This window comes from Periplaneta americana, chromosome 3 (genome assembly GCF_040183065.1).
Source record: "Periplaneta americana isolate PAMFEO1 chromosome 3, P.americana_PAMFEO1_priV1, whole genome shotgun sequence".
Lineage (NCBI taxonomy): Eukaryota > Metazoa > Arthropoda > Insecta > Blattodea > Blattidae > Periplaneta > Periplaneta americana.
Genome location: NC_091119.1, coordinates 10,801,852 through 10,816,648, shown reverse-complemented (window position 1 = coordinate 10,816,648; position 14,797 = coordinate 10,801,852). Strand labels below are relative to the sequence as shown.

The 14,797-nt window shown below is 34.3% G+C and overlaps 1 protein-coding gene and 1 long non-coding RNA gene across 2 annotated transcripts in view; one reads left to right on the top strand and one right to left on the bottom strand.

Annotated features, from left to right (window-relative positions):
* Positions 1-2,820: 2,820 nt before the first annotated feature.
* Positions 2,821-11,695, bottom strand: LOC138695793 (uncharacterized). The gene is made up of 2 exons (XR_011331192.1): positions 10,869-11,695; positions 2,821-5,504 (listed from the first exon to the last, which is right to left on the bottom strand). It is a non-coding gene; the product is annotated as an uncharacterized lncRNA (long non-coding RNA).
* A 533-nt stretch (positions 11,696-12,228) lies between these two features.
* LOC138695791 (ethanolaminephosphotransferase 1-like) overlaps positions 12,229-14,797 on the top strand; it is a 121,828-nt gene continuing 119,259 nt past the window's right edge. Inside the window, exon 1 of the mRNA XM_069819989.1 lies at positions 12,229-12,495. Within this exon, the coding sequence (XP_069676090.1) occupies positions 12,442-12,495 (54 nt within the window). The 5' untranslated portion in view covers positions 12,229-12,441. The remainder of the gene's footprint in view (positions 12,496-14,797) is intronic.

The following is a 14,797-nucleotide window of genomic DNA, read 5'->3' as shown; positions in this document are numbered from 1 at the left end:
GATGTTCGCCATCACTTTCACAGTCATAGCTGGTGCAATTGCCACGATTTCTTCACGAATCGCTGTCTTCAGTTCGTCCAGTGTATGTGATCGATGTTTACAAACTTACGCCTTCAAATGGTCCCAAAGAAAGAACTCGCAGGGCGCGAGATCTTACCGTAGCCTCGGACAATCTCAGTGCAATAGAATTTCGTCCAGGTGATTTCTTCTTTAATGTTGAACCTGTGATACGAAATGAAGCCTCCCACCGCAAAATTGTATTCCGAGTTGGAATCCTAGCGTGACATCTGATGTCGAAATGAGTCCTGAGTGGCGATCACAGACTCTTCATTTTTCAAAAATGTCTCTACGATGAAAGCACGTTGTACACCAGACCCACACCATGTTCTCAACTGAAACTGCATTCTCTGGCTGACCCAACAGTCGTGGTCCCTCTCACTATATCTCTCTCCTCGTTGCGTATCGATAGTTTGAAATCCATCCGTTCTTTCTGACGCACCCTTTATAAGTAGGCGTAGAGAATATCTGAAGTTAGATCTTCATTCCTATAATATTTACTGCCTGACGGCTATATAGTAGTCTATACAAAACTTAAGTAAGATAATATTGTTATTAAAAATGAAATATTTTTATAGTTATTAATCAAGTGGTGTGGGTCTTTTCCATATATTCAATGAAACTCAAGAACTGAAGATGTATAGGTTCAATAAAAAATATTTAGCACAAAGAAAATCATTCAGAGGGATATGTTTCATTATTATGGAAGCAAATAACTTCCAAAATATCTGGTATTCTTCAATGGAAATAATTTTGAAAAATTTTAATTTGAATTTCTAATGAACTTAATTTGCAGCATTTGCTGCACAAGCCACTAGTTTTTATATAATTCTGGATTTCAGTGCTGCAGAGGTGGACAATTTTTGTTATGAACATCAAACAAAATATATTAGGAACAGCAAGAGATGATTTAAGATCTATACAGATCTCCACATACAAAACTTAGGCACTCATATGCCGTATGGCTCCATACAGACAAAATTTTCTTTTCCCCATACGATCAGTTAAAAAAATTATATGTTCCCATACGATAAATGACCCCGTATGGTCTCTATGACAGCACTGATTATAAACATATTTATTATTGCCAGGTGTTTGACAATAAAGTCATTTAATCTCTTGCACTCCAATATTTTTCAAAGATATTATCATGGCCAGCCACTGAAGCACAGATTTTGAGGTGTTCCGAATCCATTTCTTGGTTTGAGTTGCACAATGGGCAGTTAGGGGACTGATATATTCCAATTCTATGCAGGTGTTTGGCCAAACAATCATGGCCTGTTGCCAATCTAAATACAGCTACAGACGATTTTCGTGGTAAGTCGGGAATTAACTGTGGATTATGATGGGTACATAACAGTTAAATTTATTGATTTAAACGTTTTAGTCCCAATGAAAGAATCAACTTTGGACGTCTCTAGCGAAGCACATGAATTGTACACGGCAGAGTGTGGAGTTGCAGGTAACAGCTTTTCCCTTCCCTCTCCACAGCTGGAGGCAAAGATTTTGTGTTAATTATTATTTTTTTTTACTAATAACTTTTTTACTAACTTACGTCATTCACCCATATGAAACAGTTATGCTGATGCTTTGCGTCCATTATTCATAAGCGCAGAAGGAATTATTTACAATACAATGGCATCTGAGCTTAGGATCTATGTAGCAATGCTATCTCCACTTCTGTTGTGGTACCAGAAAGGTAAGTGACAAATCCTTTTCCCATTGGCTGGGTATCGGGTATTAAGGAGTTCAGAAATACATGTTTTGGAATGCTGTTGTAGCAGTAAATTACAATAAATCAGTGTGATAATGTTAAGGGATATTTCTCATAATCAGACAGCAGATTTTTGGTCCCGTTACTGAACGTTAAGGTCTACATCAGTTGCAGGGAGATCACTGAACTCACTGCTGCACTCCTTCCGTATACCAAGGGACGCGATGTCTCATTGCTATGTAGGGACCGAAAATCCATTATCTGCTTACAACACATAATTTTGTTTATGCTCGACCATGCCGAAATGTAGTAATTATACACCTGGTAGCAGCCCTTTAATGGACCTCATTAAAGTACACCTATTCATTAAATTTCAGGTGTTCCACCAATCAGAAAATACCATTGTAGCAATATGAAAGTGCAAGTATCGATTATTCTCGGATATGAAATCGAAAGACAACAATAAATCAATAAATCACCTATATTTGAAATAAAGTCAGTTCTGTTACTATAATAATTAGCGTTAATTGTAAATAATATTCAAATAAATTCAATTTGTCATCTCATTTTTCAATGTCTAATTCAATTTCAAGGTTATATCAAGATTAATGTTTATTTTACTCTCTAGATTATATCAAGGTCAATGTCGACATTTGTTTCTCGGAAAAAATCAATACTTTCGCGTCTGCGCACATCTCACAATTTACGAGGTATTGCACAAGGTCAGTTCCGCTCCTCAGTCAGATAAGAATAACATGAATACTTATGAATAATTTCAAGTTAGAAATATGGTCGAGCATAAAAAGTCGTATGAAACTTGACTATAATGGTAATTAAGATGCTTGTATGAAAATTATGAAACTTGCTTGCGCTCGTTTCATAAACATGCTCGCGTCTTAATTACTACCATTATTGGCTCGTTGCATAATATACTATTAAAGGTGTAACCTAATTGTATCATTTCATTAGTCAATTTAATTTATATTGCATTCTTATTTGAGGAATTAAGGAAGGAAGACGAAGTTTTTTTTTTAAAATAAATATGTGATATATATATATAAACAATTTTTAATGAACATTTGTGGTATACATAAACAATATTAATTAATATTTAACGTGTATATACAATTTTTTTAAATGAATATCAAATATATGTAACTTATTAACATTTTGTGAATCATTGCAGCATTTAAATGATGGCTTAATTCGTGAAAGGACGAAAATGAGATAAGAAATTTCAAATATCACTTGTGGAAAGACTACCAATTACAGTAAGGTAAGCTGTACATTTTTATTAGTTACATTCTATCTTACTGTTCGCATTCAGATGAGATAATTTTGTTTATGAAAGAACACCAGAGGTTTGTTTTAGTTATAATCAATACTTACTTTACTTGGGCTGGAGTTCACCATAGCTGCATTCTGGGAAATATTAGATTCAATTTTTTAATTTTTAAAAGTTTAATTTAACATCAGGACTGTCACTGGGCAGTAACCTGAACACACGTTTCAGCGTCACATTGTTGACAAGTAACTCCATCTGTTAGCACAACCATAAAGCATCTAATAGATGCTATAGAGTTACCAACAACGAAAGAAAAAAAAGCTTAATTTAATATTTTTATAAACAGTTTTAGGGAACCCAGAATAATACTGGCCACATGGATTATAGAACTGATGGCCATTAACAAATGCAGGGGATATGGCATGGCAACAATAGAGATTCACATCGGATGTTTGGTTTATTTTAAAAGATTGGTCTCAACTGAACGTGAAATCAGTTACATTTGGGTACAAGAGATAAATAAAAAAAAATTAAATAAATTAAAGGTATACAGTGTGTACACATGAGATGTGTATCATAACAATGTGATTTTGCTCAAAAAGCGAAAGAAGCAGAAAGTAAACATTAACATATTTTGGTAGGATATATGTTCAAGTTTTAACACGCCTTCTCTCAATTCACAATATGTGCACCGTCTGTAGTCTGGCAAGTGTTACATCTGTATTCCAATCAAGAGGGATTCCAGTTCAGTCCAAACATTGTCAAGCATAGCAGGTGTAACCAGCGAATAGGGATTATAAAGAATGGACACTGAGCGAATTTTCCTGTGTTTTGTTTCTCATACCCAAGGGTTTAGTTCTACTTTCAAGCGCTAGAGGTTAGTGTAATCGAGCATAGGCTAAGATAATAATTGAGAATAGAGCTGAGACACAGGATCCAAACATCGCCTACCTTATTGCATAATCCAGTAACGCTTTGCTTCAAATAAATTCAAGTTAACAGCTTTTCCTTATTTCTCAGTGACGAACTAGTTGTAATAATAATTTTTTATATTCCAGATGTAATAAATTATATTATAAAATAATATAATACATTATAAAATTATGTATCAAATTCGTTTAATATTTGTATATAATATAATATAGGTATATGGTTTTACTTCTCATAGGAGTTCTGTTTTTCCATTTTCAGCGCTATCAAATCATTACATATTTTAATTGTTGTTGGGGTCAACGTCTCAACTCTCATTATAAAGGAACTCTAGAGTCTAGACATTGCAGTTATTGAAGGATTTATTATTTTATGGATCCAATTTATTTTATTTGAGTACATAATGTACCTAGATGTATTAATTATATGTGTTATATTTCCGCTGTGTCGACTGCTAGCTGGTGTGATGTCAGTGCCAACTCTAGGGAGAAAGCAGAATCTGACGCTTTAGCTGGCTTGAAGGTCATTGAAATCAGTCCGGCTACATCAAAGGTACCGACGCAAAGTGTCCATGCTTTATAATCCCTATTTGCTGGTGTAACTAGTTGATCACTGTCAGGGGAACGAGGTGGCCGGACCATAGGGTCCGATCTGCCTATCCATTTATGTGGAAAAAATCTATAAAAAGTCTCAAGCTCGGGTACGGGTTCGATTCCCACCTGGGCTGATTACGTGGTTGGGTTTTTCCGAGGTTTTCTCCAACCGTAAGGCGAATGTTAGGGAATCCTCCGCCTCATTTCGCCAAATACCATCTCACTATCACCAATCCTATCGACACTAAATGACCCAGTAGTTGATACAGCATCGTTAAATAACCACTAAGAAAAAATCATGGTGAAACTGTGGAGGCACTCAGTTTATTTCACTCAACTCCCAACGAAATTATCTTTGCATTGTTATTGTCGTTTGTGATGTCGGATTTGTATTATATACCCTTATTGATTCATTGTGACTATTTAACTGGCTGCACATCATTTCGGGCTTTTCTTATGCTGTGAAGCACATTCATAACTCCCATTTGAAATTGCAGCGTCTCATCTTCATTTAATTGGTGCAATGATGGAAGAATCCCTTTAAAAAACGAAAGATGACGGTCTTCAGAAGGAGTCTCCAAGTTTTTTAATATTCTTATTTCAACATCATCTATCATCCGTCTTTTTGTGCCTTTCACAGTGCTTGAAAGACTGCGTTCTCCATATGAACGCGAACTATTGCGTTCTTCATTTGAAAAAGTACTTCTCTGTACGCCGGCAATTTCTTCGACACTGTCTGGATTCTCAGCTTTAAAGTTTGATTCTGTTTCTCTTGGCATGCCATTCCTCTTCAAAAAGACGAGTCTATCGTAATATATGTATTTCCTGCACTTGCGAGCACCAGGAGTTTTTGGCTCTATTATTTTTTTCTGTGACCTTACCCAGCTATCTTTCACGTTGGTCCATTTCTTTATCACGAATCTACCTGAAACCGATGAAAAATTGCTGTTTAGTTTAAAAACAATGCACAATTTATACTGGACAAATTTTATGTAAGCTAAATATAGAGATATAATGACCATGAAGGTAATAAAGTTGTGATAACGATTCTGTTGCAGATGTTTAGCAGTTGGAAATACATTCACAGATTTGCAGTAATACAGGATGGAAATATCTACAATATCTCAATAGTCATTGATTAAAGTTTACGTTAACACTTTGTTTGTTAAAAACATAAAATTACTTAGTCACACGTTAAAAAGTGTTAAAATTTTAAAAAAGGTATATATATCTTCGACAGACGGCCCGTTTCGACGTGATGTTATGTCTTCTTCAGTGTCTCTTGAACTACTGGTGATCTTGAATTCTGCGATGTGCATTTGTCGATTGTAGGGGTGGGGGGTGTGTTGCTCTTATGGTGGGGGCTGGTTGTTTGTGTGTTATGACGTATCATGACTTCGAATAATGTGTGGGTATTGAACTGTAATTGTGTGTTAAGTATATGTTGTGGGTATGTTATTGTATGTTTATATATTTCGTATTGTTCTAGGATGTTTAACTGTGAACTTTTTGGTGTGATGTGTAAACTTTCCATATCTGTTTCTGTATTATTGTAGTCATGGTTATTGTTGATAATGTGTTCTGCATAATTTGATGTGATGTAGGGTTTGGTTATAGCTTTAATATGTTCATTATATCTTGTATAAAAGGATCTTCCTGTCTGTCCTATGTAAAAATGTGGGCAACTATTGCATTTTAGTTTGTAAACTCCAGTTGAATTATATTTATTTGAATGTTTAATGTGATTATTTAGATATTTCTGTGTTGTGTTATTTGTTTTGTATGCTATCTTGTATTTTAGTTTTCTGAATGAAGTTGCAATTTTGTGAGTGTTGGTGTTGTGATATGTTAATGTTATGTATTTATTCTCACATTATGCAGACCACATTATTAAACAATAATCATGACTATAATAAAATAGAAACAGATATGGAAATTTTACACATCACACCAAAAAGTTCACAGTTAAACATCTTAGAACAATACGAAATATATAAACATACAATAACATATACTTAATACACAATTACAGTTCAATATCGACACATTATTCGACGTCATGATACGTCATAACACACCAACAACCAGCCCCCACCATAAGAGCAACATACCCCCACCCCTACAATCGACAAATGCACATTGCAGAATTCAAGATCACCAGTAGTTCAAGAGACATTGATGAAGACGTAACATCACGTCGAAATGGGCCGTCTGTTGAAAGTATACACCTTTTTTAAAATTTAAACACTTTTTAACATCTGACTAAGTAATCTCAATAGTGTGTTATGTAACATAGGGACAGTTGAAGACAAATGTTTCCCTATACCTTCTTTACAACTGGTTACTACAGCAGTAGAGATCGAAAAAAAAAGTTTCTTCATTGCAGTGGAGCCTGATCTTAAAAAAAAAGGTGCAAGGTTCGTTTCATTTCAGTTGTGAAGACTTATTTTTACATTGTGTGAGATTTTTGGGTACCGGTATTTGCACCTTATTGGAGATCACTACAGTGATGGCATTGTCCAAATATTCGAAAAGCTCGCACCATAATGGACAATGGGAATGTCACTCAGATCACACTACGTGAGTTTCAGTGAATGCTCCTGGTGTTTCTGTAGGCCAAATAGCAGCAAGTCCTTCCGTTATCGCTACTGCTTGCATCCACAAACACATGGTACTTTGCTGGACTAAAATTTAAGTACTATATTACCCAGTATATTAATAAATTTAACAAGTTCTCAAAATTAGACATCCCTGTTTTACAACTAACCACTAAGGATGTCGATTCGACTGTTTTCGAGAGTTTGTCTCCCCTTAACTGCGTGGCTGTGAATTTCCTAATGATTACAGTTGGATTATATAGTACATTATGCAACGAGCCTATAATGGTAGTAATTAAGACGCGAGTATGTTTATGAAATGAGTACAAGCGAGTTTCATAATTTTCATACAAGCGTCTTAATTACCATTATAGTTAAGTTTCATACGACTTTTTATGCTCGACCATATTTCTAACTTGAAATTATTCATAAGTATTCATGTTATTCTTATCTGACTGAGGAGCGGAACTGACCTTGTGCAATACTTCGTAAATTGTGAGATGTGCGCAGACGCGAAAGTATTGATTTTTTCCGAGAAGCAAATATCGACATTGACCTTGACATTGAAAAACGAGATGACAAATTGAATTTATTTGAATATTATTTACAATTAACGCTAATCATTATAGTAACAGAACTGACGTTATTTCAAATATAGGTGATTTATTGATTTATTGTTGTCTTTCGATTGCATATCCGAGAATAATTGATACTTGCGCTTTCATATTGCTACAATGGTATTTTCTGATTGGTGGAAAACCTGAATTTTAATGAATAGGTGTACTTTAATGAAGGCCCATTAAAGGGCTGCTACCAGGTGTATAATTACTACATTTCGGCATGGTCGAGCATAAAATACTTCATGATTGACACCAGAAAAAGTTCACAGACTAAGTTACCACAATTGCTATGGCAACAACAAATCATGGCCTGTCCTGAGTTGTGACATAGTAGCGTCATTACCAGTTCATCTCATAAACAAAGCCATGCTTGTTCGTGCATTTGTATTTCTTCTGGTGTGTGAATTGTTCACACCAGATCCCAGCTAATGTAAAGGAGTTTGTTCTGTTTTGTTATGAAGTTATTGCTGGTGTTGTAGTTTAATTCACTGTTAAAGCTGTTTGTTCTGTTATTATTGTTTTATTATTTTAATCAATGCTTTTTTTTTTCTAGAGAAAAGGTGGTGGAACTGTGTGTAAAATGTATTGGAGTGGACGGGGATGATTACTGTCCAGTGCACCGGGAATTCTAGACCTAAACGAAGTTCAGAAAAAATCATGTTAAAATATAATTAATGGACACAAGGACAGAGTTTTTACAAAAAATTGTCAAAAAAACAATTTTCGGTTTTTATGTGAAAATCCTTGGATATTTAGGGAGTTGATAGTAAGAGGTTTTTTGCTTCTACGTCTTCTTTGAGGTCCAGGAGTGTTTTTTTTATATAGGTCTGCTCCATAGTCATAAATTTGCCTTTTTCTCGAAAGTACAGTTTTAGATGTTTATCCATGCAAATACAGTTTTCATCAAATTCAGTCAAAATATTCGTATGTGTCCATGTAGATACTATCTAAGATCTAATGTTGAAAAATCGTAAGTATCATGAAAATTAGGGGCTAAAATAATTATATATATATATATATATATATATATATATATATATATATATATATATATATATATCAGAAATATGAATAATGAAATGTCTCATTTTAAAAAAATTTATTGCCCCTCAAATAACCAAGATATAATAAATTTTTTAAAGTTACAATATTACCCGTGAATCAGAGTCCTATTAATATAACATAATATGTTTATTAATTGATTAACTAGTCGACTTACTCGTGTTAATTATGTAAGAGTTGTCTGGCTTACATCTGTTTCAGTGCTTCACGCACCATCCTCAGAGCCTACTAGATCATGGCGTCATCTCGAACTTCTCTGCCTGTTAAGTGGGTGTGTTTTATTGTTGAAAGGTGTTGAAGAATGGAGTCGAATAGTGTGTGTGTACTGCAATTGATCTGTGTGTTGAGAATTTGATCGGGGTGTGTTTTAGTGTGTTTGTATATTTCGTATTGTTCTAGTGTGTTGAGTTTTTGGTTCTTGGGTTGTATGTGTAGGATTTCCATGTCCGTATTTATGTTATTGTATGTATGGTTAGTATTGGTTATGTGTTCGGTGTATGTAGATGTATTGTGTCCTCTGATTATTGCTTTAATGTGTTCTTTGTATCGAGTTTGGAATGATCTGCCTGTCTGTCCTATCTAGAACTTATCGCAACTATTACATGTGAGTTTGTATACACCTGTGTGGTCGTATTTATTTGTTTGTGTTTTTTGTGTGTTGAGATGTCTTTGTAGTGTGTTTTCTGATCTGTATGTTATGTTATATTTCTATTTTCTGAATGAAGATGCGATCTTATGTATGCTTTTGTTTTCATATGTTAGTGTGATGTATTTCTTGTGTTCTTTTGTTTGTGTTGTGTTTTGCGTGTTTTTGTGTTTAAGTTTTTGTTTTGTCTTCCTTATGATGTTAAGTTTTCATCTGACGAAGTGCCTATGTTTGTGGGTGCAAGCAGCAGTGGTCAGCCGAAAGAAAATGCCAGGAACGTTTGCTGAGGCTTACTATATTATTCCATTATTTTTCTCGTGATAACTGATTGGGAATATGTACGAAAAAGATTTACAATGCCTTTACCACAATCAAAGATGTCATCTGATTCTGAAAATTGTTGAGAATATCATATCCTTAAGCAGTTAGTCTTTGTAAACTGTAAAGGGTCTAGTTGGTGGAAAATTTTGTATTTAGAAGTGCCTTTGGTATCTTGGGGAATAAATGGAAATATTTCACCATCTCCTGAATACTTCTCAAGAAATCATCGTAAATAATGTAAAAGCATGTTATATACTATACGATTTTATGAGAGTGGTAGAGGTATAATTTTTAATGTTGAGTAATAGTAACTGGTTTATAAGATATTGCATCATCGTCAATTGTGCAAGTCAGTGTTGAAACCAATACAAGAAATATGTTTGCTGATTATTTTGTGACTGAAAATGGATCTTAATCATGACATGTCTACAATTCGATGCTGTTGAGTTTGGTTTTTATGCGTAATAAAATAGGCTATTTGCCTTACAACTGTATAAAAAAACAATGTTAATGATGTTATAGTGTATGGCGTGTCACATGAAGAGCAAATATTGAAAACGTGGTTTGTTACAAATGAGATGTATTTCGAACCCAAAAAAAGAGTCCTCTTTCTTTCCTGAAATTACTTAACTCCACAAAGCTCTGGAATATTACAAATTTATTTCTACTCTGATGACGATGATACTGGTTGTGACGGTGATAAACGAAGGTAAAACAGTACAACACAATTTTCTTATGCATATTACAGTGCTAAGGTATTGGCGTTTAATAAAATGCACTGATTGATTCACTGGAATAGTGAAGTGAAAGGCAGTATGAAAAAAATGTGTAAATCAGGTAATGAAAAAAGAAACTATTTTTTGTATTTTTAAATGGGGAATAATGATTGGAAGGGATTAAAATTTTATCGTACTGAAGCTAGCAAAATTAATCAAGCAGTACCAGCGCTGTCAGCTTCTTTTATTTTGTAGGCGAAAACATGTTTCATATGGTTGCTCTTCAAATAAGTGATACTGAATAAAAGTAAAAAATTATGAACTCACAAAACTCGTTTTTTTCTTTTTCACTAAAAGATAGAAATCCGCCTTGCAGTTCAGAGCATACATCTCGCCAAGCAGCCAAAGTCAAACTACGACTTTTATAGTCTTCGAGACTTCTGTCCCATAAAACAGGCTTTCCTTCCACCAGGCTTATCAATTTCTCTATGTCCATATCAAAATTTTCCATTTCGAACATTGTAAGTTCCCACACTATATTACAAACGACTTTCTGCCGTGTGTAGGAGCGATGAATATCGTGGCCTGTGAAAATGTACACACAAAATATGACCCAAGACCCACCGTACCTACACAGTAAAGGTAGTGGGACCACGTTATTGCAAGACGTGACGGTGAATTCACCCTGCATGTGCTGTCTAGAAGTTTCTATCCATAACTATATTAATCCTATCACCTTTATTTATGGATATTATTCATATAACCTTAATCATCTCCAGACCGTGTATCTTGATTGTACAGTATTCTTTTTGTCATTAGGTCTATCTCTTGTTTATCAATATAAATTCAAATTATACAAAATAGAAGTCACAGTTTTATTTAGTATAGCAGTATATAGAATAGCAATATTAATAGTCGTGGTACAATAGACTTTTTTCTTTGGATATATACTGATACTCTATTACCATCCACGGTACCACGTCGTGCATAGCCACGACGAAAAAACGTGTTTGTGATTGGACTGGAATTACGTAGTTAAGCAATTCGTCACAAGGGTCGCATGATATTGTCCATATTGGGTCGCAATGGTGTGAATTACAATAGACGCCATGTTAAGTCTATTTGAAGGGCTATATTATACAAGTGATGTATTATGCATGAGCAAATCCTATTAATTAACTATATTAAGGATTAATGAATACCCCTGACTTAATCATTTTTATACTAGTAGCGGGTAATATTTGTGTATATCGCGACATTTCCCTTTACAGTATATTTCCAAATCAGGGCTACCTGGAGTGACAGAGTATAGTGTACAAAATATTAATACAATTTGAAAATATTATAGAGAATAAAAGTTAGTTCATGCGAAGATAACTACAATTTTTAGTTTCAATGTTCATATCCAATACGGCATTGACAATCGTCTATGGCAACTGTTGCAACGGTTTATATTTTTGGACTGAATCTTATGGGGGGGGGGGGGCTGGATGGACTCAAAAATTGTTTTGAAAGAATGTGAATTTTTCGCAGAATAAATTTAATTTATTTCCTGGCTGTATTTAAAAAAAAATCCCTACATAGCCTACATTTTCCGCCATTTTTTAAATACTATTAACTAGCGCTACACCGCGGTAGAAATGTTACATTAGAAATTGAATTATGCAATCACGCAATACGACTGTGGTTTGTTTTGCCTTTTTTCACTTGAATCACTTGCAGAAGCAATACACGCCTCTAATCCGAGGCTTGTGATACCCCAATAATAAATGTGTTTTAGGTAATGAAATGTGACACGAATAAGGAATGCCGACGGTGTTTAAACTCGCCTGAATGTCTTCTTCCTGTAGTTGTGTAAAAAGTTGACAGTATAGTAGTGGTAGAAAATATATAGAGAAAAATGGAAGTGCAGTATCTATCTCAAGAACATTTATCCGGATTTGAAAATTACAAGGTAATTATTATCTAGAAGAAATAATCATGTTCATATTTTACTAACTGCTTGGAGTGTTTTCTTTTTTCATGTGCTTGGATGTGAAGTTGCCTTGTGTTTGAGGTTAGGTGAAGATGTGCATAAGTATGCGATAAATGTGTATGTGCGCTTGATTGGAACCACGTTTTGTCATATGTTGAAAACACTGGTTTGCTAAATGCTTTACCAACCGCTTTACCTATACGCGTGCGTGATTATTGACATATTCATTATAAGTACAATAGTTAATGTTTGATATGTTTTTAAATTCACGTGTTTGGATTACCAGACATTCCTACTTCTGCATAGACATGGACATTCCAGCATGTACGAAAGGACACCAAAAGACTTTCAGGTGTTGTGACATTAATTGTTACCCAACAAATTTTATGTTTTGCCTTGACTCATATTGTTGTAAGAGGTAACTGGCAAATTTACGTTAGTCATAACTTTTGTAAATTTCAATTCAAATGCTGAAACTTGGGCTGCTTTACTTTTTATAACTTATTTTAAGTGATGTTTTTATGCAGATCACTACGTGTTGTGTTGAACATTTTGGATAGAGTTTGTAAAGTTTAAGCTGCTAGTCGTGACGATTGTAATATTACATTCCGGTTGCTTTATCTGGCTATTCTTCATTGTGGAATAGATTTAAAAATTGACCAGAGATCGAACAAGTGATTTTCAACTTGTCAACTTTCTGTTTGCTGTGTCTAGTAGTCTTCAGTAATACTATAATTTCGATAAATTTAAAGATTAGATTTTTTCATTTTACTTCAAGTCATTTTATTCAGAAAAGATGTAAGCCTAGATGAAATATAACAAATCACAGTGGGAATTTATTCCAAATCAAATCAGACTATTTTATTCTAGATTTTTTATTGCATAGAATGCGTTGATAAATAAATGTAGGTACCAGTGTAGTATGTATTACATGAAACGTAAATTTCAACGGAGAAATTGTTTTCTGCAGAATTTTATTTTTGGTTGTGGTTTCATTCTGAAGTTTTTTTTTTTTTTGGCTATTTAACGACATTGTATGAACTACCTGCTGGGTTATAAAAGCCCTTAGTTTTAGGGATTAATGATCTCTAGTTTCAAACCTCTTTATGTTTGGGCAAATGTTCACAGAAGCAATTAGTAAAGTATTTTGTGCAAAATTACCACACATCTACAAATCTTATACTAGGCTAAATGAAATCGCATTTAGGCTATTTTGTGCACGTATTTTAATAACTGAAAACAAAGGCGTTTGTAACTTTATAGTTTGTTTTCAATTAAACTTGTGGTGAATGTAGAGTATCCAACGCCCACTGAACGAATATTTCACTTTTATCACTGCCAATGTTGCGCTATAATCGTATATGCAAGGTAGGCTATAACAAAAACCTAAACTAACCAAACCTAACCTGTCAAAGAAGCAACAAGTTATACTAAATATGTGTAAAATTAGCCTATGTCTCTATAGTGGGCGGGACATAAGTAACATTGACCCTTAAATTTATGCGGCTCTATAAACCTCGGAATGTTTTTGATGTAAAACAGTTCGTTACCATTTCACCATCTGGCTGACCCAACAGATCTTCTTGTGGTTGCTACAGTTTATCTAGTGGGTCTGGATCTTCCAAGGGGACGTCGTCCACATAGCTCTAATTCGAGGGAGGTCTCACATCTGCGAAGAATATGCCCTGGCCAACTCATTCGTCTACTCTTTATGACTGCTGTGATATTCACGCCTCAATACATGCTCCAAATTCCTAGTTTTTGCAAATTATTCATTGTCTGTTTTCAGCAACTGGATCAAAAATTTTTCAAAGTCTTCTGTTTTCAAATATATAATGCCGTCAGTTACTGCTTGGAAAGGGTCCATGAATTGGAACCATAACATAATACAGGTTGGATAACAGTTTTATAGCATGTTGATTTACGTAGCTATTTTGGATTAAATTTACAGTATGCTTTTAATTTTCCAGAAATGCATTAGCTACTATGATAGAAAATTCTGGAGAATTTATTTATGTGGCTATTACACTTTTACTACGTCACACTACTTTTGACCAATAAAACGGTACGAAAGGACGTCTTTCAACCAATCATGGCTACTTATCGCACAATTTTATCGCGTCCCTTGCATTTGTTTAATTTTATCGCGTCCCTAGCATTTGTTTATTTTTATCACTACCGTAGCATTTGTTTCTTTGTTTGCCAACATTTCAAACTGCACTGGTCTGGACGTCAAAAAACAGAAAATTACAAACCACTCCATTCGATGCATAGCACTTTC